This window comes from Odocoileus virginianus, unplaced genomic scaffold, assembly GCF_023699985.2.
Source record: "Odocoileus virginianus isolate 20LAN1187 ecotype Illinois unplaced genomic scaffold, Ovbor_1.2 Unplaced_Scaffold_15, whole genome shotgun sequence".
NCBI classification, from domain to species: Eukaryota; Metazoa; Chordata; class Mammalia; order Artiodactyla; family Cervidae; genus Odocoileus; species Odocoileus virginianus.
Window position 1 is genome coordinate 835576 of NW_027224277.1, and position 27308 is coordinate 862883.

At 56.9% G+C, this 27308-nt stretch overlaps 1 protein-coding gene across 3 annotated transcripts; it reads left to right on the forward strand.

Moving 5' to 3' along the window:
* Positions 1-829: 829 nt before the first annotated feature.
* VSTM2B (V-set and transmembrane domain containing 2B) lies at positions 830-26982 on the forward strand. Of its 3 annotated transcripts, XM_070462873.1 has the most exons (6): positions 830-1083; positions 1510-2131; positions 2668-2852; positions 3698-3727; positions 4632-5091; positions 26280-26982. In XM_070462873.1, the coding sequence occupies exons 2-6, from the start codon at positions 2050-2052 to the stop codon at positions 26366-26368; spliced, it is 846 nt and encodes a 281-aa protein (XP_070318974.1). In that variant the 5' UTR covers positions 830-1083; positions 1510-2049; the 3' UTR covers positions 26369-26982. The 3 variants fall into 3 exon arrangements, with proteins under 3 accessions (XP_070318974.1, XP_020752361.2, XP_070318973.1); XM_020896702.2 differs by lacking the exon at positions 830-1083 and having other exon boundaries at positions 1311-2131; XM_070462872.1 differs by lacking the exons at positions 830-1083; positions 3698-3727 and having other exon boundaries at positions 1311-2131.
* Positions 26983-27308: the final 326 nt, after the last annotated feature.

A 27308-nucleotide genomic window follows, 5' to 3' on the forward strand; every position in this document is an offset into this window, starting at 1 on the left:
AGAGAAACGGTAGGAAGAAGAGGAAGGCCCTGAGACATCCCTCCCTTCCTGGCCAGAGACCTTGGCCAACAAGGGCCCAACAGATGAGCAACAGTGGCCTGAGGACACAGGAATAACTCCTTGGCCACAGATGAGATGCTGAAACTCAGGCCTAGGAGGGGGTAAATGGACCTGCCCAGGGCACCCAGCTGGCAAAGACCTAGCTTAGAAAGGACCTGCAGCTTCCTGGACCAAAGTCAGCTGCTGGGAAGTGTCAGCTCCTTGGTTCTTGGGGAACCCTCTGGTGGAGCCTCCAGAGAGGCTGGGGAATAGGGACAGCAGTCACGTTAATCCATAGGGCTCCTCTCCTCTCCACCCAGGTCAAAGCTAAGAGATTAGAGATGGGGTGGAGACAGAGACGCTGAAGTCCGCTGACTGGTTTCCCTTGGTGAAGTCAAGAGCCGCCAAGCGCAGGCGTGGGACTCGCCCCTACAACTAACTATGTGTCCCTCCAAACCGCAAGCGCGCCCCACGTTTCCCCTCGGGGACCAGACTGCTCTCTCGAAGAGGGCTGGGGACGGAGGAGGCTCTGGGCGAAAGCTTTGAGAAGTCCAGGGTTTCGGGGGATGCGAGGCCAGGGCTGGGCTCCAAAACCGGGCTGCGGGCCCCCCCTTTGCCTTCCTCTCGGGGATCCCCCCGGGCACCGGGTAAAGCGAGGGCTGCGACCCATGAAGAACAAGGGGGGACGCAAGGGCCACGATCGAGGCGCAGGAACCCCACCCCGCTCGGAACCCCCCTGGGCCTGGAGTCGTGCCGGGCGCTCCGCAGCCACCCCGCCCCACCCCGCCTCTGCCGTCACTCACTGCCGCCGCTCCGGCTCGCTCTCGCGCTCTCGGCGCCTCGGGCACCTGCTCGCCCGGCGCGGAGCGCTCACTTCTCTCTCGCACGCTGCAGACTCCGGCGTGGCCGCCCGCACGCTCCGGCCCCGGCCCCGCTCGGCGCTCCGCCCTGCTCCCGGGCCCGCGGCGCCCACCCTCCCGCGCCCCAGCCCGCCATGGCCTGGGCCGGGGACAAAGAGCGGGGCAGCTTTTTGTCCAAACCGGGGTAAGAAGTTGAGGGCGGGGGTCTGCGGAGAGGGCCTCGGGCCCCGCGGGGCACAGGGATGCTAAGCCGCCGTCTCGGGCGAAGGAGATGGAAAAGAAACAAGGGAGAGTTGGGGTGGGAAGACCCCTAGCCCAAGCGGGGGCGGGGCGGGGCTGCGCTCCAGCCTGAGGCTGGCGGTCCCTCCAGGCAACCGGGCGGGGCGGGGGGAGCGCTCCGGGGCGGGGGCGGCGCCGGCTGTGGAAGAGAAAAGAAGGGGAGTGAAGGAAGGGGGGCGGGAGGGCGCGGGTGATGCGGCGCTGGAGGCGGCCCGGCGCCCAGCCGCTGACCGCCCCCTCCCCTTCCCTTCCCCCTCCTCTCCCGCCCCTCCGGCTCCCGGGCCGCCACGCTGGACCCGCTCTCCCGGCGCTGCGCTGGGTCGGACGCCAGGTCTGCGCGCCGCGGCTGAGCGCCCACTCGCCCTGCGGAAAGAGCCGAGCAGGGACCGGCGGAGGCGGCAGCAGGAGAGCGGGGCGGCCGCCGGAGGAGGCGGCGGTCGGGAGCCGCAGCAGCAGGAGACCTGCAGGCAGAAGCTCGGGGCTCCGAGGCGCGCGCTCTCCTGGCCAGGGATGGGTCCCAGCGCGGCCCGGCCCCCGACCGGCCCGCCAGGCAGAGACTGAATTGCGGGTCCCCAGAGTCCGGCGGACTACCGGACAAAAGGAAGCACGGACTGACTGCCAGGAGCTTCCCGGCGGGACCTCGCGTTCCGCGCACCCGGAGCAGCGCCCCCCGCCGGAGCCGCGCCTGGCGAGCCGGCGAGGGAGCTGGACTGATTGGCGGCCGCCGGCGGCCGGGGGAGGGGGCGCCGCGCGGGGCCATGGCAGGCTCGAAGGCGTCCTAGCCCGAGCCCGACCGGATCCGAGCCCGCGCCGCCGCCACAGCCGCCTCTCCGATCCCGGATCCCCGTCGCCGCCGCGCCCCCTGCGGGAGATGGACCAGAGGAACCGGCTCGGCGCTCCCGGATACCTGCCGCCGCTGCTGCTGCGCGCCCTGCTGCTCTTCGTGGCCGAGGGTGAGAGCGGGAACTTTGCTGCCGCTGGGGTCTCGGGGTTCCTCCCGGGGCCTCCAAAGCCAGCCTGTCCCGGCCGCCGCGGAGAAAGAGGCGGAGGAAGCGAAGGGGAAGGCTTCACGCTCTCCAGCGATCCTAATGTGCAGCCACGGCCCGGCGCGGTAGGGGGTGGAGAGCGGCGAAGGGTCGCGGCTTCAGTAACGCCCGAGCCCAGGTCCTTCGGAGCCGGACCTAGGCTCCAGCTGCGGCCAGGCGGCTCGTGGGGCGCCGGGAGTTGGCGCGCCCCAGTCTGGCGCTGGTAGCGCGGCCGGGCGCTGGGAAGAAGCGTGAGCCGCCCCCGTCGCCCTGCCCGGACTGGAGGGAAGCGGCCTGCAGCGGCAGCCGGTCTCTGCAGCGGCCCGGCAGCTGCTCGAGCTGACTTGGCCAGTGCCTGGGCCGCGCGAGCAGCTGGGGGGTGGGAAGAGCACGGCCCAGAGAGCCGGGGTGGCCCCGGGCCTCCGCCCCACAGCTAGTCACGCCTCTCTCTCCCCCGCCCCCAGCGACATTCACCGAAGTCCCCAAAGATGTGACCGTACGTGAGGGAGACGACATCGAAATGCCCTGCGCCTTCCGGGCCAGCGGAGCCACCTCGTACTCACTGGAGATTCAGTGGTGGTACCTCAAGGAGCCGCCCCGAGAGCTGCTGCACGAGCTAGCGCTCAGCGTGCCCGGCGCCCGGAGCAAGGTAACTGGCCACCCGCGCGGCGCCTGGGGTGACCGGGAAGAGGCAGGCAGGGCGCCGCCCCGTGGTGCAACCCATCTCCTCCCGTCCCCGTCTTCACAGCACCTTCAACAACAGCGGTTGTTACCCGCTAGGCATTCGCATTCCCTTCACGGAATCCTCCCCTGAACTCCATGCCTAGCCCTAGGAAGCTACCCTTCATCCAGTTTCCCGCTCTTGCCAGCTGCGGGTCCAGAGGGTGATGGCTCACACACACACACACACACACACACACACACACACACACACACACACCTACCTTCGCTGCGCACACACTCACACACCACACACACACACTCACCTACCTTCGCTGCGCGCACACTCACACACACACACACACACACTCACCTACCTTCGCTGCCCGCACACTCACACACACACCACACACACACACCGCCTACCTTCAATCTACCCAGAGTCCCACCCTTTGCTCACATCTCCCATCGGGTCCTGTCCATCCAGCTTTCCAAGGGGTTTAGGGAAACAACATAGGGAATGGGGATGCTCCTCCAGAGGGAAATGGGTCTTCCTTCCCACCCGGGAGGCGATCCAGCCTCCCTTCCTTGGCTGGCAGGGGTGCTCCGGCAGCCCCTCCTTGGCCGGGCGCCATGCTAGCTCCAAGCCCTGCTTCCTTCCGGATAAAACTCCTGAAAATCCCGCTGTTCTTCGTGCCCTCCGCCGTGGCTACATCCCGAGCGGTTTTGAGTCTCAGCCCGCCTGCGGAGGATCCTCTTGCAGGAGGTGCGTCTGAGTTCCCTGAGCCTAGAGGCCAACAGCCTAATGTCTCTCTCTCCCTCTTTGCATTTTAGGTAACAAATAAGGATGCGACTAAAATCAGCGTAAGTGTGGAGCCCAGCGCGGGCCGCGGGAGACCCCTTCCGGCCGCTTTGCGCCCCGCAGCCTCCTCCCTCTTAGAAAGGCTCCTTGGCGGTGCGGTATAGGTCCCAGCTCACACCCTGGCATTGTCGGCCGCTTGGCGTGTCCGTGCGCCATCTGTCGCCGGTCGTGGATCGGGTTCTCTTTTGCGTAAATCAAGGGTCCCAGGCCTGAATCTCCTTCCTCTTCCGTACGCTTGCCTGTAAAGCTCTCCTGCAGGCTCCTTGCCCTAGCTCCTGGCTCAGGGCTGTGGGCCCCACTCCCGCCCCGCACGCAGCCCACGCCCTGGCGGTGCCCTCCGTGGCAGCCCTCTCCTCCGCCTGGGTTGCGGGTCGCGGTGACGGGCGCTGTAGGCTGGCTTGGAGTTGCGGTGGAGAGGAGGAGTCTTGCCAGGGTTGGGGGGGGACATGCGCCAAGCCTTCCCCGCTGGAGATGGAGGGATCACGGCCTGGGGATGACCAGGGCCTCCTGTGCCCGGTTCGGAGATGAGGATGCCCTGGGAGCTTGGTGAGGGCCACAAAGCGGTTGCTCCCCGGCGTCTCCGGCAGCTCGCAGGGAGCTGAGCTTTGTCCGCCGCTCCACGCTGCCGCCGAGAGGCAAGTTCCTAGGCAGCAGGCACTCAGTGGGTGTGGCAGCAGCCTCTGCGTCCGCTGCCTCCCAGCGAGGGCAGAGCGCTCGCTGAGAAGGGCTGGAGCTGGGAGCAGGTATCTGTGCACGATGAGGACAGAACGACTCTCCCTCGGACACCACCTCGGCCCTCGGGGCTCTAGAAGGAAGGAGCGTTAGTGGGAGCGGATGTGAAGGCCCCAGGGGCGAGGCGCCGGCCTGCCCGCCCCGGGCCCTGACCGAAGCCCCGCTCTCTTGCAGACCGTGCGCGTGCAGGGCAACGACATCTCGCACCGGCTGCGGCTGTCAGCCGTGCGGCGGCAGGACGAGGGCGTGTACGAGTGCCGCGTGTCGGACTACAGCGACGACGACACGCAGGAGCACACGGCCCAGGCGCTGCTGCGCGTGCTCACGCGCTTCTCGCCGCCCGACGTGCAGGCCGCGGAGGCCGTGTCCCACATTCAGAGCGGCGGCCCGCGCCGCCACGGCCCCGCCAGCGCCACCCGGGCCGACGGCGCCCAGGAGCCCGGCCGCGGCGACAAGAGCCCGCCTCCCGGGGGCCCTCCCGCCGCCGCCGCCGCCGCCGCCGCCGCCGCCGTGCCGGGCGTCCCCGAGGCCGCCGCCTCCGCGGCGCACAGAGCGGCGACCACCGTGGCGGCCGCCGCCTCGTCCGCGCCGCCGCCGCCCCGCGAGGCGGCCCTCCTGCGCCAGCGGCACTCAGGTAAGGGCTCCGCGGGAGGCGCTCGCCGGACGGGCCGCCCCGCTGCGGTCGGTCGCGGGCGCCGAGCCCGTCGGCGGGTCATCTGGGGGGAGCGTTCCCGGAACCCCGCCTCTGCTCTCCTCCCGCCGCTTTCCCGTCCTTACTGTCGGCCGCTGGGGGTGTTCACTGCCCGCCTTGACGGTGAGCGCTGCCCGGGGTACACGCGGCTGGAGGCGGGGAGCTCGCTCTCGAGTTTGGGGAACCGGATCTCGGGGGAGCTGCACCCCAACAGCGTCGGGCCTGCTTGTCTCCTAACGCCCAGGGTGGGCAGTAGCACCCAGTCTAGAGTGAGAGGAGGCGGTTACGGTTACAGGCCTTGTACACCGGGGTGCCACCTTGACTGGACCAACAGACACAGCTGGTCCACTGCGGGTGGACCTGGCTGCGTGCGCCCCGCCCTGCTTGGTAGCTCCGGGCGGTCCTAGACACCGGCGCGACTATGATGGCCACTCCAGGCTCCTTGGGCCCTCATGGGGCCGGGGTGAGGATGGAGCCCTGCCATTGTTAGGAGGGCACCCGGAGGTTCGGTTTGGGGCTGCTCTCCCAGGGAGCTGAGAGGATCAGGGGAGGGGGAAGGGGGAAGGAGAGAAGGGGAGAAGGGAGTCAGAGCAGAGGGCAACGATGAGGGCCTGCCTGCAGGCCGGGAGCAGGAGGCCGGCTTAGCGGTGGTGGGCTTTTACCCAGGGCAGCGGGCCTCCTTCGCAGGGTGTCCATCCTCCAAGGCACCCCTCACTCCCCGCACCTACTCAAAGGTGGGACCTCAGAGAGAGCTCAGCTCCGGAGCTCACTCCCTGTGTCTGCCTTTAAGCTTGGCACTCCCTCTCAGTCTTGTCTGAGGCACAGTCTCAGAGAGAGCATCTCGATCAGCCTTGCAGCGCTGAGAGGCTGGGCTCCAGGACAGTCATAATAAAGCACCATAAGGTGGGGGAGCTGAAGCCCACTTCCCTACTCTCATGGTTCTTAAAGTGCAGACTACCTGCCCACAGCATCAGCACTTTGTAAGGATGCAGACTCCTGGGCCCCCCCGCTGAATCCAAGGACACCAGCATTCTAGCCTCCCTCCCTGGCCGATCATCTTAAGCCTTCAAACAGTTCAGACCCTGCCAGTTTGTCTTCCACACTAGTTCAGTTGTTTCTCACTGAGTCATCCTCCCTGTGGAAGCTTCTCCATGTGGCTCAGGCTTTTGGCTATATCTGGAGGCTTCATCACTCTCAGGTTCCACACAGGTACCCACAAGACCTTCCCCCAGGCTAGGAGGGAAGGCCTGTCAGCTGGGAACTTGTGAAGGTCCTCTCCCCAAAGCTGTCCACCGGTCTTGGAGCTTACCCCATATCAGTTTAAGATAACATGACGTGCTGTGCAGAACTCCAAAATGCCAGAGGCTTAACACAATTCGAATGTACCATTTCTGGTTTACATCACCGGGAGGAGCGACTGAGGAAGGATGGCTCTGTTCCGTGAAGTCATTCAGAAATTCAGGCTGACAGAAACTCTACCATCTCTAAGAGGTGGCTTCCATGCTCACGCATCAACATCCAGCCCACAAACAAAAGGAAGAGGGAATGGAAGTAGCCTTTCTGAGCCCAGTTCCCTGAGCACACCAAGCCCCAGGGCTCCAAGGCTCATGTAGCACGTGATGAATTCTTCTTACGCATTTAGAATGGGTCTTGGTATCTGTCATTTTTGGAAGACAGAAAATAGTCACTCAGATAATTTTGGTAGAGTTCAGTTCTCTCAGAGAAAAGCTGATATGGAGAATGGCAATGGAAGCTTGTAAAGGCCATGCCTAGAAGTGGTCAGTATTACTACCACCCTCATCCATCAGCCGGAACTCAGTCTGATTGTTCAACATATGCAAGCAGGGTAGAAAATGAAGTCCTTGGCTTGACAGCTGTTCTGCAGTCTCATCTCTTCAGGGTGGGAGAGGAGCCTAAATCACGTGCCTAGCACCCTGGAAAAGGGTTATAGGGATACTGGGAAAGGGTTACCAGCCTAGTTACTGCTGGTTGGTGAAGAAAACTCCCTTCTGCCCCATCCCTTGGGCTCTAGCAAGTAAACGTGTGTCTTGGGCAGGAACATTCCTCTGGGATGTCCCATAGACTATAAGCAGAGCAGCGGAGCAGAGGATGTTGTGCGCCAGATATGAGTTATGTTTCCTTCTTTTACTGGCTGTGTGTCGTTAGGCACGTGACTTACCCTCTCTGAAAGTATTTCTTTTAGAAATACTTGAGTAATCCCTGACCTCAGAGGGAGCTCAGCATAGAAACTGCTCTATAAAAGTCCACTATTATCATCAAGGCCATTATATTCTCTGAGCGAGGAGGAGAGGGTGAGGGAGATGAAGTGAGTGGCTGGTGGTTGGAGGCCAGGCTGAGAAAGGTCTTGAATGCTGAGTGGAGTAACAGGAGCCATTGAAGGTTTCAGTAAAGGAAGCCCCGTGTGATAAGAGGCCATTCCTGCTCAATCTCCCTCCTCCCTGGGTAGAGCTTGACCCCTCAAGCCTCATCACAGCTGACCTGACTGTGCCCGGCATGGCTGGTCAGAGCTCCAGTCTCTGGGCCTGACTGCAGGGTAGCTCCAAATGACGCATAGCTCTAGCAGGGACCCAGCCACGGAAGTTGGCATGGACAGTGCCTTCTTTCTGGAAGTCCTCAGGTCAGCCCCGTTCTGATGGCACTTGCAGCCCAGGCGGGGGCTCCTCTGCCCTCCCTGGAGTGAGCAGCAAGACTACTTCCCCCCAGAAAGCAGAGTCAGCGGGGCTGCCAGCAGGGCTCACAGGGTGGCACGACCGGATGGGGTGTGCTGGCCCTAAAGCCTCTGTCGCCCCAAAGCCACGGTTGGCTCCTGCACAGATCAGAAACCATGCAGACACATCGCAGAAAGAGCCCCAGGTTCCTCACCAGCTCCTGTGTGCAAGCCGAGGAAGGTGGGCCCTCAGCTGGAGGACCAAAAGGCCTGTGTCCTCTGTTGTCCAGATGAAGCTCCAGGGAGAATCACTGTGCTGCAGGCCCCTCTGTGTCCCGCTCCGGGTGTAAAGAAGTCGGTCAGAGGACTTCTAGTCCACACATATACCTGAACAGCTTGATGCCAAGGGGGCACCCATACTGTCTTCAGTGTCCCAGCCTGCCTCACCACTGGAGGCTGCTGCGCCTGGGGGCTGTGGGTGGGATGAAGGAAGCAGGCTGGGTTCTGAGTCATGGGTACTAGTAGCCTTTCTGCAGGGCTGTGTTGTTGAGCAGCTCTTGGTCCTGCTGAGCCTCTCTGGGATGCAGCAGGCAGCCGATCACTCAGAGCTAGCAGCAGTGTGAGTCAGAGAGGGAGCTCACGGCGATGACTGCGGGCTTGCTCCCCACATCCACCACTCTCCTCACCCCACTCTCAGTTATCGGCAGCTTAGAGGGAAAAGAATGAGAAAGGACTGTGGCCACTTGGTTACCAGGCAGGCGTGTCTGCAGAGCGTAACAGAGAGGGTGCTGGTGGAGCAGATGGCACATTCGAGCAGAATCTTGGAGGAGAGGCAATGAGAGTATTTTTTAAAGGTGTGAACAAGGTTAGGACAGCCAAGGATGAGAACTGGCCCCCGGCTCAGAGCACTGGGAATCATTAGCACCTTTGACCGGGAAGGGGCAACTAGCAGAATCCAGAGAGGTCAGGTGGACTGAGAGACGGAAAGAGCTGAGGCCTTGGGAGAGGGAAGTGGCTGACCCCCGGTGGCCTGGCAAGACCTCCCTCTTCTGCTGACCTCTCGTCCCCTGTCAGGCTCTCCCAGGAACCAAACCCTCCTGGGAGCTGAGGACAAGGGCACCAGGTGATGCAGCCTGTACAGGCCAGCTTCTCGGGGCTCACAGCAGAGTGGGGAAAGGTGAAGGGTAGATCTTGAGCGACAGAGTCAACAACCCAGCTCTCAAGGGAGTAAGATGCATTCTGCGCCAGCCCCAACACCAGGACAAACCCAGAGCTGAGTTCCTAATTAAAGAGGTCATCTAATGCCTGAGCTGAATGGATACGCTGGCTATTTCAGATTGGCAACCTCAGAGATGGTCCCAGCCCAGCTCCCCAGTCACCTGTTAAGCAGTTGCTCCTGGGAGAAAATCAGAAGCCCCAGACAACACTGTGTCACTGTTTTTAAAGCGAGCCTCTTTGCTAATGCCAGCAAAGGGGTGGGGGGACTTACTCAAAGCTTGGTATTTCAGCTTTCTCACAGCCAGGCCAGAAAAGCCTTCCTGTGCCCTGTACATACCCAACAGAGCCAAATACATATTTGCACTAAAAGTTTATGTTCAAAAACTCATTCATTTCACGTCTCATTTGTCAAGAGACATTTTGATATTTGTGCCTAAAAATAACATGGGCTGGATTAGCACAGCAGAGCCAGCACAGGAGATTGGGGTCCTTCTTAGCCATGTTCATAAATCTGACTCCTAATTAATTTGAACACTGACCTATTTTTCATGAACACTTTGCTGCTGGTTGCCATGTCTAGAAGAAAAAAAAAAGAGAAAACAAAACAGTATCTTCCAGACAAATCCTTCTACTGGAAAGTTGCCACAGTGAAGCCAAGTGTGGTCTCAACAGAATACAGTTTGCAACTGACTGGCTTGTATGTTGGCAAGTGGTTCCCCTTTGCAGGGACCTGGGGATCAGCTCCGTGGTGTGTGAACCTCTAATTAGCCTCCAGGCTCCAGTTCAGAGAAGAGCCACCCTGGCCCCTGCAGAGAGCCAGCTGGATGTGGCAAATTGCTGCCTGGTACCCACCCAGAGAACTGAGTCTCAATATTTCAATTAATAATGAGAGAAAGACAACCAAGGTCATAGGTGTGATGGCTTTAGAGAGATTGCTACCGCTGGGAGCCATCAAGGGGAGCATCCTTGGAAGTCACCATGGCAACTGTAAACCATGGCCCAAGAGGGCTGTGGATAAGGTGAAGGGACTTCCTCTCAGCCCGGGCCCCTGGTGGACAACAAAGCCAGCAGCAATGCCAGTGTGACCAGAGAGAGTCTCCGCGCGCTGGGGGGCTTCCAGCTGGGCTGGCAGAGGCAGGCAGCAGTCAGCTGGTCTGCCTCCTCCACTGACCCACGAGGACCTGACAACCATCACCTTAAATAAATAGCCCGCTCTTCCCTCAAGCTCTGATGTGACACAAGGGTCGTAATTAAAGAGAAAGTAAATCTGGCAGAGGTTGTCCCAGAGAGGAGGAGGTGAAACTGAGCATCCTTCAAGAGAACATGAAGGGACTTGATAAAGTAAATGGCTGAGCCTCACTGCTGGCAGGAGGCACCCACATCCTGCAAATGCGTGTGATTATCAACGTCACAGCCTCCCATCCCTCATCGGCCAGTCCCATGGTTGCCTTGAGCAGGAACCAGCAAGGACAGCCAGACTCGGCTTAGGGCATCAGGGGGCCCACGGGACTCCGGGACAAAGCTGTCTGCATCAGCAGGAGTACCGGGGAGGACAGCCCCGACCCAGACGAGGCTGACAGAGGAGGCCTGCTCTGGGCAGTGTGAGGCCTTAGGCTGGAAAGAGGCACCTGGGCTTCATCCACCTCTTAGATCAGCCCTGGGGAAGTTGCCGGGGGCCTCTCTTTCCCTCCCAGCTCTGTGCCCCATGGATTAAGAAAGTCACACCAGGTGTAAGGGCCTTTTTTGTCTATCATCCAGCCATGAGCTGGCTCACAGTGCAGCTGATTCTCTCAGCACAGGAGAGACCCCAAATTAAGGAGGAAAAACCGTACTACAGATCATCATAATGATAAAGAATATTGCCTTCACTGAGCACTCGCTGTGAGTCATGCTCACATCTTACCAGTGCCCCCCCTTTCTACATGACCCCTTCTGCCCCACTCCATCAAACAGCCCCCACCCCAGAGCCCAGATTCCTTCCCTAGCTGGGGTGGCAGCCCCACGGGAAGAGTGGAGAGCCAGGCTCTCTAAATGTCACCAGGAGCCGAACCCACCAAGGAGCTTCTCATTAAATATGCCAGGCGCACATTTTAAAAGCTCTGAATATTAAGGATTCCCCAAGCATCCATGGGAATAAATGAGGTCAAGTGCTTTTGTAATACGATATTGATTACTGCTGCCCCATGTGGACAGAGGCAAGGGCTTGGCTGTGGTCTAAACCTCTAAGCTTTATGGGAGATGCTGACTTGGTTTTAAGAGACCTTTGCAGCACAAGAAAAAAGAAGAAAGTATCATCTTTTCTATTCCCCATGCTTTGCAGGCATCTCTTAGAAACTCCAAAGCAGTGAGAAGCTTCCCTTTGTCTTACACAGGGGCTTCAGGAAAGTTTAAGATTACAAGCAAACAGGCCCAGCATTTGCAACTGCTGATCCCTACCTTTTCTTTATGAAGGATGACAAACCTCCTTCCCTGGGATGGGGCTTCTAGGGGAAACAGTCCGCTTGTTGGTGGCTTTGGTGTTCTCAGGGAAGTGAAGTGAAGTTGCTCAGTCGTGTCTGGCTCTTTGCAACCCCATGGACTGTAGCCTGCCAGGCTTCTCTGTCCAAGGAATTTTCCAGGCAAGAATACCAGAGTGGGTTGCCATTTCCTTCTCCAGGGTTCTCAGGGAAAGTGCTCTAGGTGCAGGATGGATTACCCAGCCCAGTCTTTTCTGGGCTAAGGCTTAGCTGCCGGTGAGCAGAGAGCGGTGAGAGGGGCTGCGGGGTGCTCAGCAGCAGCGGGCCCTCGCTCAGGTCTTCTCTCGAGCCACACCTCCGCCAGGTGGCCCTTGAGAGGCAGGCCTTGTGAGTCTCATCCCTGTGTCGGCATCCTGGGTGAGGCCATTTCTGGAGAGTACTGGTGGTTCCATTCCGTCATTACCTCTCCCCGGGCTGAAATATCAGCCCTACATTGGCCTGGCTTCTGGTCTTTGTGGTTCAAGGAGAGTGTTTTGGGGGCCCCGCCATTCACCGGCTCACCCACGCCCATGCATTCTGCTCCCTCCAGCTCAGAAGTGACCACCTTGCCAGAGGGCTCCTCGGGTGAAGGCCAGCTGTGCACAGGGCACCTCCGGAGTGTGCCCAGCTGGATGCCCAGTGCTGATGAGGGAGGAGGCCACGGTCAGCCTGGCTTCCCTGCGGCTCGGCTGGTGAAGAATCCGCCTGCAGTGCGGGAGACCTGGGTGTGATCCCTGGGTTGGGCAGACCCCCTGGAGGAGGGCGTGGCAACCCACCCCAGTTTCCTTGCCTGGAGAATCCCAGGGACAGAGGAGCCTGGCGGGCTGCAGTTCATGGTGTCGCAAAGAGTCAGGGCCTAGACAAGCTCTCTTAAAGGAGCTGCCCATTATGCTGGAAAAGACAAAACAAACCTGAGTGAGGCTGACAACAGCTCAGGAGAAAGTGTTACCACTTTTCCAACCACTTAATTCTTCCTCTGACATTTCAAACATTCCTTACTATTCAGCTAAGCTGGTTCACGGGCAAGCCAGTGTTTGAATGCCAACCAATCTTCCTATTTCTGGGCCTCACAGAGCTCCAGCCACCCAGAAGTCACAGTCCATGCATCATTCCCTCACCCTTCATAAGGACTATGCTTCTCATTTTCCACGAGTCCAACTGCTTGCATTCCAGTCCTGACCCAACACTTCCACCCCCCACAGGCAAGTTCTCGTATCTGTTATCTTGGTGATAGCAGTGCCCACGCAAGACCAGAGGAGATAATCCACAGAAAGAGTGGAGCTTAGCACAGGCTGGGCACCTAGAAAACACCCACTGCTGTTGGCTGTTACCATCAGCATTGTTTGTGGGAATGGCATTGACTGTCCCTGGTCACTTCTTGAACATTTCTGGGGGCTGGACAGGGTGCTCCAATCTGAGACGTGTTTCCCTCTGTGCACTGAGTGCATCGTGGGGCTAAAGGTGAGGAGACTGCTGATGGCACTGCAGACAGAAAATGCCCTCAGACTGCAGACAGCTCAGTGAGGTGCTATTTCTGTCCTTTCTCCTTGCCATTTGGAGGGGGGAGGAGAGGAAGTGGGGATAATGCCATGTCCTCATTCTTTCCTGGCTGCAGCTAATTTGCAGGAGTCAGGAGCAAGGTGAGCAAGGACAGGTTCAGTGTGGTTCCCCACATCCCACCTGCACACATCTATGCACCTGGCCCCGAGGGCCGGTCAGGCAGCTGGAAAGGCCCCAGGGCCGACCTGGACTGGAGAGGGGGTGCCCCGCGCCCTCCTCACGGGGACTCTCACCATGTGAGATACAGCCGCTGTGCAGGGGTGGGCGTGTCAGGCGACGGCTCCCGGCCTCTGCTGCAGGTCTGGGCCTGCACTGTCTCCCACGCACTCTGGTACTCTGCCTTTTGTGTTGGTACCTGCTTGGATGCATTCTCTGATGACTGGCAGTAAAGGCGCTGCTTGGCACCCAAGGACCCATGGGGAGAGGGTGGGATGAAGAAGGGACTATATGCAGAACCAGGAGGCCAGGACTCCTTCAGGCCCACATAAGCCTCCCTCCCACCCAGCACTGCAAGCTTACCCTGAAGGAGGTCTGCCCGCCTTTACCAGATGAATACAGGCAAAGATCCAGAGTCCCACCCTCTCTGCCCCCTGGCTCCTGCCCATCGGCTCTCCCTGAAAAAGTCTTGGTTTTCTCTAAGCCAGGAAAGCCCAGCTGCAATGTCAGATCCTTATAGCAACTCATTACAGTTGATCCTCACACGAATGCCACTTAGCCCAGAGGAAGGATCTTTAATAAACCCCCAGGGAGACAGAGCTGACATGGTTCCATGGCTTATTCTGAGCTGGAGCTGCAGTGGGGGTTCCTAGCTAACTGTATCTGGTCTGACTGAAGGTGGCCACTGCCCAGGGCATCTGGTAGACCCAGCCAGCCCCTGCTTTAGGGAGAAGCTGATGGCCCAACAGTGGTGCTCTGAGAATGTATTCAGGGCTCATAAAAGGTACGAGCAGTGTGGGCTGGTAGTGGGGGATCACTCCACAGAGGGAAGGACACTTCTCTGACCCTGCATCTCAAGGGGTCTTATCCATCCTGAGCACCCAGGAGGGCTGCACTGCCGTCTTAGGCCCCCACATTTCCCTCCTGTCCTGGGACTGATGCCCTGGGCAGGCAGGCAGAGTTTGTTCTCCTGTCTTTGTCCCCAGCACCCCACACTCACATTCCCTGGGCCTGGCACTGATTTGCTCATTCATTCATTTTCTTGTACATTCAGAAAACGTCCATTGAGCATCCTATGTGCAAGATCTGTGCTGGGCACTGGGAGCACGTGTGAATAAGACCAACAGAGTCCTCGGAGTCTGAAGAGACAGAGACAGTCTGACTACTGATCAGATAGCCGCACAGCAAGGAGAAGTCAGCAGCCATTGCTGGCACTCTTAAGTGAAGGACCCATGGGCTGTGGGAACCAAGAGTAGGGGACCTGGCCCAGTCAGGAAAGGGCCCCTGAGGGAACAACAGTTAAGCCATAGTCTGGGTGATGATTAAGAGTGGGCTTGAGAACGAGAGTGAGTAGGGCCTTCCAAGAGGGGCAGCCTGTGCAAAGACCCTCTGGCAAGAGGGGAGTACAGAGGCCTGCCAGAGAGTGACTGTGTCCAGGGCACAGAAAGCAAGGCGAGGCACGGGGGAGTGAAGTGAAGAGGCGCTCAGGTCACACCCCAGGGAGGCTTTGGCTCTTGGCCATGGATGGGACGGTGTGATGCTTTCTGAAATAACATCCTGGCTGCAGCTGTGGAAGCTGGAGAGGTAGGAGCAGAGTGGATATGGGGACTCCACTTCAGAGCCAGTGATCCAGCCAAGAGGTGACAGGGCGGGGACTAAAGGTTTGGATGGATGAGTGACAGGATGGACGGAGGGATGAATCGGAAAACAAGTGTCTGATGAACGAGTGAGGGGGAAGATGTGTGAGTGGATGACAGAGGTTGTGGGGGTGAAAGGAAGGATGAAGGGATATGTGGCTGGGTGGAAGGAATGTGTGGGAGAAGGCTATGACTAAGCGGCTGGATGGAAGAATGGGGGATAGAAAGAAGGATGAGTAGATATGTGGATGAAACACGAATGCAAGATGGGCCTTGCAGGAGGGGCGGGGCTGGGGGAGGAGGCATGCCTGGGGTTGGCTTCTCTGCACCTGACCTCTGCACACCCAGGCCACATCCTCCAGGAAGGGGAGGCCAAAGGGAGAAAGGTCCCAGGTGGCAGTGTGGACCAGACGGCTAGGCCCAGAGTTTCATGCCAGGTCATGCCTCTGCCTGCCGGCCCTGGGTCACAGAGAGGACAGGCAGAGCAAGGGGACACAGCCAGTCCCCAGCCTGCCCCAGCTCCCTTAACCCCTCAGCCTGCAGAAGGCACCTCTGTCCCTTGCTGTGAGGGGCAGGAGCGGACACTGGGCATTCTGGAGGATGCAGCCTGGCAAAGACTTGATGATGACTGTCCATGTAAAAGTTAAATATATTTTTTCAAGCATTTAAAAAGTCAAATCTCCAGGTAGGCAGATGAGTAGCTGTATTTGCATTAAAAACTAATATAACAAAAATACAGAAGGCAAAAAAAAAAAATGCACAAGGCAATAATTCATAATGCATTGTATTCTACAGAGTCATCTTTTAATGCGTGACATATCCTGGGCAGCTCCTCTGTGCTAATTTTATTTAATGAGCACATGTTATAGAATTTTCAGAGCACTGTCCCTGGGCAATTAAAATGTGTGAACCTTTTCAGTTAAACTGTGTTCCTGAAGAAAAGTCCTCAGTGTGAAAAAGAAAGAAACGTCCAGGTGTTGCCAAGGTGGGCTCTAGAGAAAGGCGCTGCGGTTGTGTTCTGTGCTGGCCTGGGGGACCTACAGCCCGTCTCCCCTGGCCCTGGGCCTTCAGGCTGTCGCTCCTGCTTTTTCCTGGCCATGCCCAGCTCCGCTGAATGGGATAAGGAGGCTCGGGCCTGGACCCACACCGTGAGAAACCCTCCTGAGCAGGCCCTGATTGAGTGCCCACTGTCTGCCTGACCTGAGAGTCTGGGCACACTCCGCACGGAAAGTCATAAAGGCTATGCAGGGGACGAGTGGAGCTAAAGGAGGCTGAAATGCCCAAGGGAAGCAGGGACCACTGCCTTGAAGCACTGACAGGTCTCCCCTTCCTCATCTGTGTACTGGGCACGCCAGCATTCCAGCATCTACAGGTCTGTGAGTTTCAGGTCTGGAAGGGGCCATAAAGAGTCTCTACTGCGTGGTTCCCAAACTTTGTTCCTTGGAGCCCCGGGCTCCCCAGCCCTGCTTCCAGCCACAAACAAAGCAGTTCTGCTTCTAATGTTTTTGCTTTTTGGGGAGGTGGGGATTGTCGGAGGTATGGGGAGAGGAGTGACTTTTTTTTTCTTTTTTGCGACACTGCCGGGCATCTTAGTTCTTCAGCCAGGGATCAAACCCATGTGCCCTGCATTAGCAGCACAGGGTCTTAACCACCAGACCATCAGGGAAATTCTCCTTCTAATGGTTTTAAATGTTGAGGTTCCACATAGCAATTAGCTTGAAAAGGGAGGTCTATGCTTTAAAAGATTTTAAAACTGATTTAACCCATATTATTTATATGTATGTATATGTATATTGTTGTTGTTATTTAGTCACTAAGTCATGTCCAGCTCTTGCAACTTGTCCAGTCCAGCTCATGGACTGGAACCCACCAGGCTCCTCTGTCCAGGGGATCTTCCCGACCCAGTGATCAAACCCACACCTCCTGCATAAGCAGGCAGATTCTTTACCAATGAGCCACCAAGGAAGCTCATATACAAGTGTGTGTGTGTGTGTGTGTGTGTGTGTGTGTATAAATTATACAAAATACTACTGTTGTTCAGTCACTAAATCATGTCCAACTCTTTGCGACCCTATGAACTGCAGCACGCCAGGCTTCCCTGTCCTCCACTATCTCCTGGAGTTTGCTCAAATTCATGTCTATTGAGTCAGTGATGCTATCTAACCATCTCATCTAAAATATACAAATTATTCAAATACACTTTTATATATATACATATATATATAATTTTCCTCTAAGGGAAAAATTTGAAGTGGTTTACAGAGCCCCATGTGGCATAACAGAGTGAAAATTATTTAATGGCAAAACTAGAATAAAGGGAAAATGCAGGTGAAGTTAATTGGAAAAAGGTAGACAAAGAGATGTGTGCACACAGTCTTGGGCAGGTGAAAGGTCAGGCAGCGATATGTAGTTGGCTTGTGTTTAAGTTGACAGACATGAAGCAGCTGGCCAATGCCTGGTGCATCACGCCCGCTTAGACCGCTGGGGGCCTCTAAGAACAACTTCCACTCATTTGTTTAACAGACACTTTGTCAGCACTGCAGGTGTGGGCAGGGTGCAAAGCGATCATGGGTTTACCCACTGTCGGAGAAGACAGCAGTCAAAACATAAGCCACCGTGGCCGCTCAAACACAACGCAGCGTAAATGTGACTTGCTCTGGAGCCCCTGGGGCAACTGGAGCCTCCAGCCAGGCCAAGGAGGTTGTGGTGTCTGAGGGACCCCCATGGAGTGGAGGGGCAGGTGGTGGGCGGGAGGACATGGGGTGAGCCGTGTGGACGGATGCTGGACCCAAAAGGGAGGTGCGGGGGATGGAGGAGGGCCCAGGGAGGAATTAGCCCAGCCTGCACGAAGCCGCAGGGGGCTGGGTTGGGGTGGGGGAAGATGAGTGCTTTGCCCGTGCACAGAGCTCTCTGGCCTCTGCTAGGTGGCTGCCCAGCTGTTGGGTTCGTGGACGTGGACAGGCCCGTCAGGACCACTGCGCTGCCCACGTGGGCGCTGATGTGGCGAGCGGCAGGTTCAAGGACCAGGGCAGGGCTGGGCCTGGGGCAGGGGCTCCGGGGCAAGAAGCAGGCAGATGGAAAGTTGTCCTGGAGGTCGTGCTGTGGGCGTCTCTGGGCTGAGCCACGGAGGGTGGGCGGGCTCCAGCAGAAGGGAACGGGAGGGGCTATCTAATAGCAGGAGAGGGAGGGCCCCTGTGGCCTCTGTGCGGCAGCCAGTCTGCCTGGAGCTTGGGGCACCGGAGGCAGCATGAACGCAGGTGAGACAGAACTTTCCCCGAGGTGGGGTCAGGAAGGCATCCTGGACTGAATGCAAAAATACTGGGGAGTGAACTAGAAATAACTCTTCTACCGCCTAGCAGCTATTCAAACTTAGGCATGTTACCTAACCTCTCTGTGGCTCACCTGCGTAAGAGCACCGCCGTTCCACCTCCCAAAGTCTCCTGAGAGGATTGAAGGAAAGAATTCTCTTGGCACTACGAACCAAGAACCACAGGCCTATTAGCACCCCGCAGCCTCAAAGTTTAAAGAATTTGAGTGGCGGATGGGAAATCCTCCCCTGAAGACTAGGCCCGGTACTGAGGAGCTGGGAGGCTCCATCCGGCCTGGGAAGCACCCTGATCCTATGGTCAGGGCGGCCCTTGGCCCTGCAGACAGCAGCTGCCCGACCAGAGAGAGAGGCCTGTTTACTATTTTCATTAAGTGGCACCATTAAAGGGTCCTTTGGGGCAAGATTTCATTTCAAAAGAATTAAGGATAAAAATAATTGGGAAAAAAAAAGAAAAAGAATTAAGGAGCTGGAAGGGAGCTAGCAACAAAGTTGGCCACATTAAAAACCCATTATAAATGTTAAAATACAAAAAAAAAAAAAAAATCTCTTTCCCATGCTCTCTCCTTTGGTAGCAGCGTGGGGCTGGGATCAAGCTGAAGCACCAGGGGAGGGGAGCTCCTGACCTTCAACCCTGAGAGTTGGTGTGTGCAGTGGTTAGGTGTGTGGACAGAAGCCAGATGGTCTGGTTCATGGCCCAGAGTTGCCGACTATTTTAGTGTGGTCTTGATAGGGCTGCTAGATTTTAGCAACTTAAAATATAGGACACCTGGTTAAATTTGAATTTCAGATAAACAATCAATAGCATTTTAGTGTAAGTATGTCCCATGCAGTATTAGAGTTTAACATATATTATACTTTAAATTATCTGTTGTTTATCTGAAATCCAAACTTAACTGGGTATCCTGTATTTTATCTGGCAACTCTAGGCTTTGGGCAAGTTACTTCACCTCTCTAGATCTCAGTTTCTCCATCTGTAAAATAGGGATTAAAAAGTAACTCCTACAGTTAAGAGGGTGGGATTTAAAATATTGTACTTACTGTGGTACCTGGTCCCAGCAGGGCTCTGTCTTCTTGGGCCCTGGATGTGGGTGGGGCCACTTGCTGGGGGAGGAGGGGAGAAGGCCGGGCCCAACCTTCTGGCACATGGGGTCCCACCGTGGCTGGAGAGGCAGGACTCATAAGGAAGCCGTTTACGGAGCTGGGGGAGAAGGGGACACAGCCAAGGGCCACGAGAACAGACGTTCATTTGTGCGAAGCCCTTTGTGCCTGGGCGCTCAGAGAGGGCTTCCTGGAGGAGGCAGCACTTGTTCCAGGCTTGAGGTTTAGGTCAGACCTAGACAAAGGGATAGACGTCGGTGGTTCTGCAGGGTGAGCCTGGAGTCCACTCGAGGTGCTGGCAGGGAACAGTGGATTGGTACAGGGCTGACAGCAAGAAAGAGTGGAGGTGAGGTTGCCGGGGGCGATCACGGAGCACCCCAGCGGTGGCACTGACATGGTGGGGCTTTCTCCTGAAGGCAGAGGGAACCCATCAAAGTTTCTGCCCCTCAAGGAGAGTGAGCCAGATGCGTTAGAAGGAGGGAGGCACGGGGTGGAGGAGGAAGACACTTTAAGAGGTCACTGCAGCACTGGGGCCCAGGCATGGCTAAAACAGGCCAGGGACATTCATCTGCCCCCACCCTGTGGGTTTCCCGGAGGCTCAGCTGGTAAAGAACCCACCTGCAACGCGGGAGGCCTGGGTTCAACCCCTGGGTTGGGAAGATCCCCTGGAGAAGGGAAAGGCTACCCACTCCAGTATTCTGGCCTGGAGAATCCCATGGACTGTATAGTCCATGGGGTCACAAAGAGTCGGACACGACTGAGCGACTTTCACTTCACTACCCCATTGAGCCCGGAGCACTCACAATCCTCCCAGCCCAGACACGGAGGCTGCCCTGCGGACATCACCTCCAGTGGACATGTGACACCCACCAGGAGGACAGCTTGTGCTCAAACCCAGGAGCCAGCTGCCTAAGGCTGGGGCAGGATCAACACAGGACCAAGGGACCCACATCTCGTCCCCTCTCTCGCACCTCCTCATCCCACACTTTCAGTTTCCTTTAAAAACCAAGGCCATTGGTTGCTCCTTGTTTTTGCCCTAATTACCGGCACACACTAATTTTATGGCAAAAATTAATTCTATCCAGTCCTGTTAGTGCTCGATTATCCCTTGCTGATTCCCTTTGAATATCCATGAAGAGGATTTAATTAAAACATCAACAAGGGGAGCAGCCTCTTGAAAGGTGGTGTCTTCCCACCCACTGCAGCCGGGCCACCTGACCTAACCAGCGCAGCGTTCAGGGGAGGCCAGAGAGCCAGGGTAGGATGGGTGCAGGGGCCACCAGGCACGTCAGGGCGAGGGGAGCCAGCCCTGCACGGTCACCCCAAGGTGTAGGAAGGAAGGAGGGCTGACAGGCAGGCCTCCTGGATCCCGTACCAGAGCTTGCCCAGAGGTTGCACACTCAGACCCCTAGAGGGCCGAGCATGGGGGGTTCAGGTGAGCGAAGCAGGCTGAGGAGACAGGGCTGACTCCAGGGTGTCAGGGAGGAAACAGGCAGCCGCCCGTACCCGGCCTGGGCTGAGGAGGAGCAGTGAACAGGAGATCCCTGCTGAGAAGACAGCGGCCAGTCATGCAGCTAGGTGACTAGCAGGCCCAGAGCTGCTGGGTGGTGGGCCTTTCCAGTTAACATACCGATCTGTGCTTTTATGCAAGTTTCCCACATTTTACATGTTGGATTATAATTTACGATTTTTAGAGCTCTGCATGCACCAAGCCAGACCCTTCTGTGTTCTAGACTGAATCCTCAAGTGGCAACTCAGTGCCTCTCCATTGCCCCAGGCTCTGTGACTGTACGTGTGTCCCCCACAGATAAAGGCACGGGGCCTGACCATGGCCAAGATGACCAGTTGTTCTATTCCACAAGCCCCTGCAAATCTCCTTATACCCTGCCCCGAGGAAGCTCCTAGAGGAAGCCTTCCTCTTTGTCTGGCTCGGCCACCACCACACTCACGGTCAGGGCCAGTGATGGGAACAGGCATAAGAGCCAGTCTGTTCCTGGCTGCCCCAGGCAGACAGGCCTCCGCCTCCACGGTGAGTGGACATCCAAGTGCAGCCCACAAAGTCCAGCTGTGCCCAGACTCTTGCTGCTTGGGGCTGGCCCCTTCTCATTCTCAGATGGCAGCAAAGGGGAAAAGGAATAGAATTGAACAGCCATGCTGAAAGAAACTCATCCAGGGCACTCCACTTTGTTTTCTAACATTTTCAGCCAAAAAGCCCCTATTCAAAAAACTTGTTATGACAGCACAGAATGCCAAATGGATGTAAGTGGCCTAGCTCTGCTTGACACAGAGGAGGGACCTGTCCTCCAGACCTCCATCACAGTCCGGATGTTAGGATACCCACGCTCACTGGTGGAGTTGATCTGTTCATGAGGCTGGACTAGTTCTTTTCTGCCTATGTTCAGCATGGGAATATTCTAATGCAGCACTTGAGGAGGCTAAGACTAGGCACTGAGGGGTCACCCACGGACTGAACCTCCAACTTTGCTTAGGTCTCAAGAGCCAGAATCAGCCTGTTAGCCATTTTTGTGTGTAGAGCCAGACCACAAACGTATCTGAATTTTACTGACTCAAACCTGAAATAAATTTTTAGTTTTTAAGCTAAAGACAAACAAAACAAAATACAGCCTCTGAGCAGCACTGGCCTCTGAGGGCACCTTTGCAAACTCCTGACCCAGGCCAGCCCATCAGCAGCAGCCCCCAGGCCAGGAGAAGCCTGCGGTGGGGAGGGGCTGCAGACTCCTAGACGTGTGGGCGGAGCAGGTGGCCGGGGGCGTGGCCGTCCTGGCCAGCCACGCCCACAGATCAGCTGGGGAGCAGCCCACCAAGGTCCTGATGCCTGTAGAGGGGGGTGGTCCCCCCAGTGCCCCGTGCCACAGGAGACCAGGCCAGAGTAGGGGTGTTCTCTGCATCCCCACCGCAGGAACCAACTGTCAGGAACCTCCAGTGGGGGCAAAGTGAGGATCCCAGAGGGCGGCTGGAGCCCAGCCTCCTTCACTTCCATCATGAGGTGATGAATGGCCCCAGAGATTCCCTGTTGTCTTCTGATGTGGCCTTTGGAATTCTGCCATTGCTGGGTAAATGGAGAAGCAGGATTTTCCAGTGGAAGCTGCTCGAACTGGCGCCTTCGCTAAGCCCGTGGGTCTGGGTGCACCCACAGTGTTCTTTGGAAAATGGCTCTGGTGTGAGTCTTACCCACTCGCCACCCAAACAATAAAAGTTAATATTCACAGAGCAGCTTTGATTTCTGTAAGAATGATTGGCAAAACAGTGCTATTTGTTTAATATAAAGAGTGAATCAGCTACTACTCCATCAGATGCTTCCCTCACCTCTCGAGCAGCCTAATTTTCCCACTTAACCACAACATAACCTTCTTCGTGTTGCAGAGCTCTTCCTGGCCCTCTTAGGAAAGGAGGAAATAGACTGTTAGTAACCAGTCATCACAGCAGCCCGCATGTCCTTGGGAACATCGACCTCTCCACGGCGCATGATACAGGAGGCCAGGATAGGAGGCCCTGCCTCAGCTGAGCCAGAGGCAGTCTCCTGGGCCTTGCTCTGGAGGGTCGGGTGAGCCCTGGACAGCGCAGACAGCCCTTCCCCACTCCAGGAAACAGTGAGGACGTGGACTAGGGCAGCAGATGCTTGGGCAGGGGCAGGTGGAGGGTGCCAGCTGCTAGACGGTTGCCCAGGCCCCTCCACTGGACAGCGGTGGGGAGGGGACGGGGCTGCCAGACCCCCGAGCTCTGACCCGTCCTGTGGTGAAGGCCCCTCTGCCTCCAGGAGCAGCCCAGAAGCCTGCCTTCCCTGGTCGACCCTGGCTCATCTGAGTATCTTGTGAGGCATGCAGCAAGAGGTTCCAAAACCCGAGTCCTCCACCCCTCAGAGACCCAGGGGCGATGTCTGTATTGAACACAAATGCTTGGGAAGATATTCTGTTTATTCCATCTTGGAAAATGTTTCTCTCAGGAGGACAGTCCTCAAAATTGGTTCTTCTCCAACACTTTTCAGAAAAGTAATTATGTTGTCCTTTTCATTAACATTTTATTCACATGGCTCTTACTCTGTTTGAGGCACTTTTTTTTTTACATGATTGTATCTATCAGTGAGCTTCTGACTCTAAACCGTGCTGACTTGAATGTGACGGTCAGCCATCTATTCAGGTCATGGTTCTGTGGGTGTTTCTCATGCTGGTGTCTGTCAGCTCCTTCATGCACCTGTGGTCGTCTGCCCTTGCATGTGGGGCCGGCTGGGACATCTCCTGGCTCTTACCCTGCCCCGGGCCAGCCCAGTCTTCTCACGTAGCAGTGGGTTCCAGGAGCCACAGAGGAAGCCTCAGTGCGCTTTTCAAGCTGCTGTTGCTTCACGCTCGATAATGTCCATTGGCCAAAGCAAGTCCTGTGGCCAGCCTCATCAGTGAGCGAGGGCAGTGTCACAGAAGGTGAGGGAGGAGGGGCGTTTGTAGCCATTTCTGCAATCTACCACTGTCATCTTGCTTAGTCTGGACCTAGCCTGGGGAGCTGTGCCCTGCACATACTCATTTCATGGCGCCATGAGTGTGCAATCTGCATTTTATGGAGTGCGCCCCAGGACCCAGAGAGGTGACGGGTATTGCATGGGTCCCACAGCAACCTGGCCCGGAAGCTGTCCTGGTTCCAGCCCACTACCCCATCCCACCTCCTTGGGTCCCGTCCGTGGCAGTGCGGGGTCAGGGAGACGATGACGTGCCACCCAGGAGCCAAACGCGGCTCCCCCGACCCAGACATCCTCAAGCAGAGACGCGGACGACCCTGCTGTCTGCGCTCCCCGGGCACTGGCCCCCAGGGGGCCACCCACTCCCCAGCCGCTGCTGCTCCCTGCTTGGCCCAGCCCAGGAGCAGGGTGGTTGTTTCAGTTCAGGGTTGTTTGCAAGTCTTCTGCAATTTTAAAACTTTTAAACATGAGTAGGCGAGACTGCAGTAGTGGGAAAGACAAAGTCGACAGTACTCAGAGGCAAATTAACATTTCCTCTCCAGTCTCCTGTGCCCACAGTTCTGCAGCGTTCACCCCGCCTGGCTTGCAGCCCATTTGCCATGCCTCCTGGCCCAGCATGCCTTGAGGATCTGGATGTGTCCTACTGCACACACACATCTGCTTTTAAGTGCCTCACACACTTGTTTCTGTCTTGCCTGCACGGGCCTGAGTGTCAGGGTTTGCAGGAGCAGAAAGGTCTGCACCAGAAGATGGGGAGGCCAGTGGGGCTGGTCTGGCCACGTGAGCCCCGTGGGCCCAGGAACCAGTGCCCTGCTGGTCACCCCGTTTCCACACCTCTGAGCCCCGGTGAGTCCACCCAGCCATCTGGGCTTCCATCAGCTAGTCTGTTACCACATCCACCCTTGTCCTTCCCAGCGACACATGGCCGTGAGGAGCAGCAAAGGAAGACCCGAGCCTTTGGAGTGACCACACTGTGGTCCTCCTGATGAGGGGGAGCAAGAGGGTTTGTCAACTCGGGTCACGCTGCACAGGAGGCCAGGCATGGTGACGGTGTGAAAAATTGGTACTGCAAGGGAAGGTTACCCGTTTGGGCCCTCCTGTCCTTGTGCTTCTCAGCGGGGGCTCAGGACTAGGTTCAGAAACGTCGACCTTGGATAGGACGGGCAAGCAGATGGCCTCTGCATTCTTTTCTTCCAGATCTTCCAACACAGCCCTCGTTTCCTCAAACGAACAGATGGAATCCTGGCATCTCAAGCAAGGATAGCCTTGGATCATTTGTCCAAGCCCCTCGTTGTACAGAGGGGAGACTGGGGCCCAGGTCACAAGAATGAGGGAAACACCTTGGACAGGAAAGACAAATGGCTCTTCCCCCTGGAGCAGGGAAGAAGTCAGGGGCTGAAGCCCAGGCTTGTCAGGGAAGCACAAACCCGGCCGGGCTGGCGGCAGCTCCTGCAGGCAGCCAGGTGGAGGGGCCGCAGCCTCTGTGCATGGTCACGGACCGGGAAGGGCATTCTGCACCTCCCCTCAGGGTACAGGGCTCCAGCCCAGCTGGCTAGGCGGGGTGAAGGGAGGAGAGGTTTCCATAGGTACAGGTAGGCAGGGTGTGGCTGGATACAGCCCGATCCTTTGCAAGTTGGCAGTGACGTCACACGGTTTGGGCAGGACCGGGGCGTGCGTGGTACCTATATATTGGTTCCTCTTAACAACCTGGAGGGAGCACCCACCCCCGGTGAGAAGCCTGGGGCTCGTGGGTGGGCTTCCGCCGAGCTGCACAAGAGGCCTCCCAAACAGATGAAGCGCTGATGACTGACAGATGGGGAGTCGGGCAGGCAGCCTGGGTGAGGAGGGTGAAGGCAGTATGTCACGGTCCCAGGAGTGGGCCAGAGGCTTGGGTTAGAGGTCACATGGAAGACACAGATGGGGGTGACCTCCCGTCAGGATAGTGCAAGGGTCACTCCTGGGGGGCCCTAGCCCACTGACCTCCACCAAACAGTGATTGCTGAGTGCCCCACTTTGACCCCAGGGGCTGGGCTGACGGTTTGTGGAAAGAAGACTCACACATTCAGGATGCCTCAGGCAGGGTGTCTGTGAGTACAGGACTGTGAAGCTCAGGCAGGAGCTGGAGGGGATGGAGTTGTGTGCGATCAGGGAGTCTCTCGGAGGAGCGGGCCTTAAGCACCAAGGCCACTTTGCAGTGTAGTCTTGGGGGCAGGAGTGGAGAGGGAGCACCCTGTCTTCGTACTCAACTAAAATAATGCCTGGACTTGGGATCTGCTGTCTAGCACACACCCTTCAGGCAGGGGCACCCCGTGTCTGGACCACGAATGGGTTCCTGTGCAGTTGGTAAAGAGGAAGCCGCCGCAGGGCAGCCGTGTCTGGCCGGGTACCAGCAGGGCACTCACAGTGACAGCCCACCAGGGGGGTCTCATCCGCCCCCGCCCCGCCCCACCCCACCCCACCAGCTTCCAGGAGAGAACCCTGCCCCTTCTCTCGTCCCCTGCAGGCACCGGCCCGAACTATGCCACAGACCCGCTCCTGTCTCTGTTCCTGTTGGCCCTACATGAGTTCCTGCACCTGTTGGTGGGGCCCTGACAGACTCACCCTCCTGTGCTCCTGAGCGGCCCACACGGCTGCCCAGTCCCTGGGTGAGGACCACGTCACCAGATGGACACAGACAGACTCAGAGACGCATGACCAAGTCCACATGGAAAGCAAATAAACCATATTTTTGGGGGTAGTTACACAAATGTAGACCACCTAAAGTAATGCATCTAGTTTCCAAATAAGATGGAGTTTGAGCCGTGCAATATGCATGGGATCAATGATTTCTCTATTTTAATGTATTTTTCTTTTCATACTTTTCTTCCAAGTCTTCATTTTGCACGAACTGTTGAGCAGTTATCTTTAGGATACTATGTAAAAATGTCGGGTCAAAGCCTTTTTGACAAAGCAAAATATTTTTAGTAGATTATTGCGTTTAGGAAATTTTTTAATTTACTTTTTTCTTTGGGGGGTTTTCTTTTTTATTAAATTATTTCTTTTGAGACATTTTGATTAAAAAAGATACATCTTATCATAATTAAAATTCACTGTCAATAATATTTATTTTTAAATAAAGATTGGAAACAAGGTCAGATACTCGTTTATAAACTGTGCTGTATATTGCTGAATAACAGTTGAATAAAACAACTTTGAAATAACCTTTCTACAGACGTGTATGAGTCTGAGCCGTGGTGCCCCGAGCAGCCCAAATGCTGCGTGCTGTGCCCTCCTGGTCTCTGCTGCCAGCTGCACTGGCGGCTGGCTGCAGCCCAGGGCCCCCAGCCAAGGCCACCCTGGGCAGAGCAGAGTGCTTGCCCAGCCTCCACCAGGGACAGGGGACCACGTGGAATGCACCCCCAGTCCTGGTCCTCAAGGAAAGGAATTATTGGAAAGAGGTGTGATATAAATGAAGAACCATTCTTTTCCCTTCTGGCTTAACTACCTGTACAATGCATTTGCCCAGTTAGAGATTATGCATCCAGGTGTGATT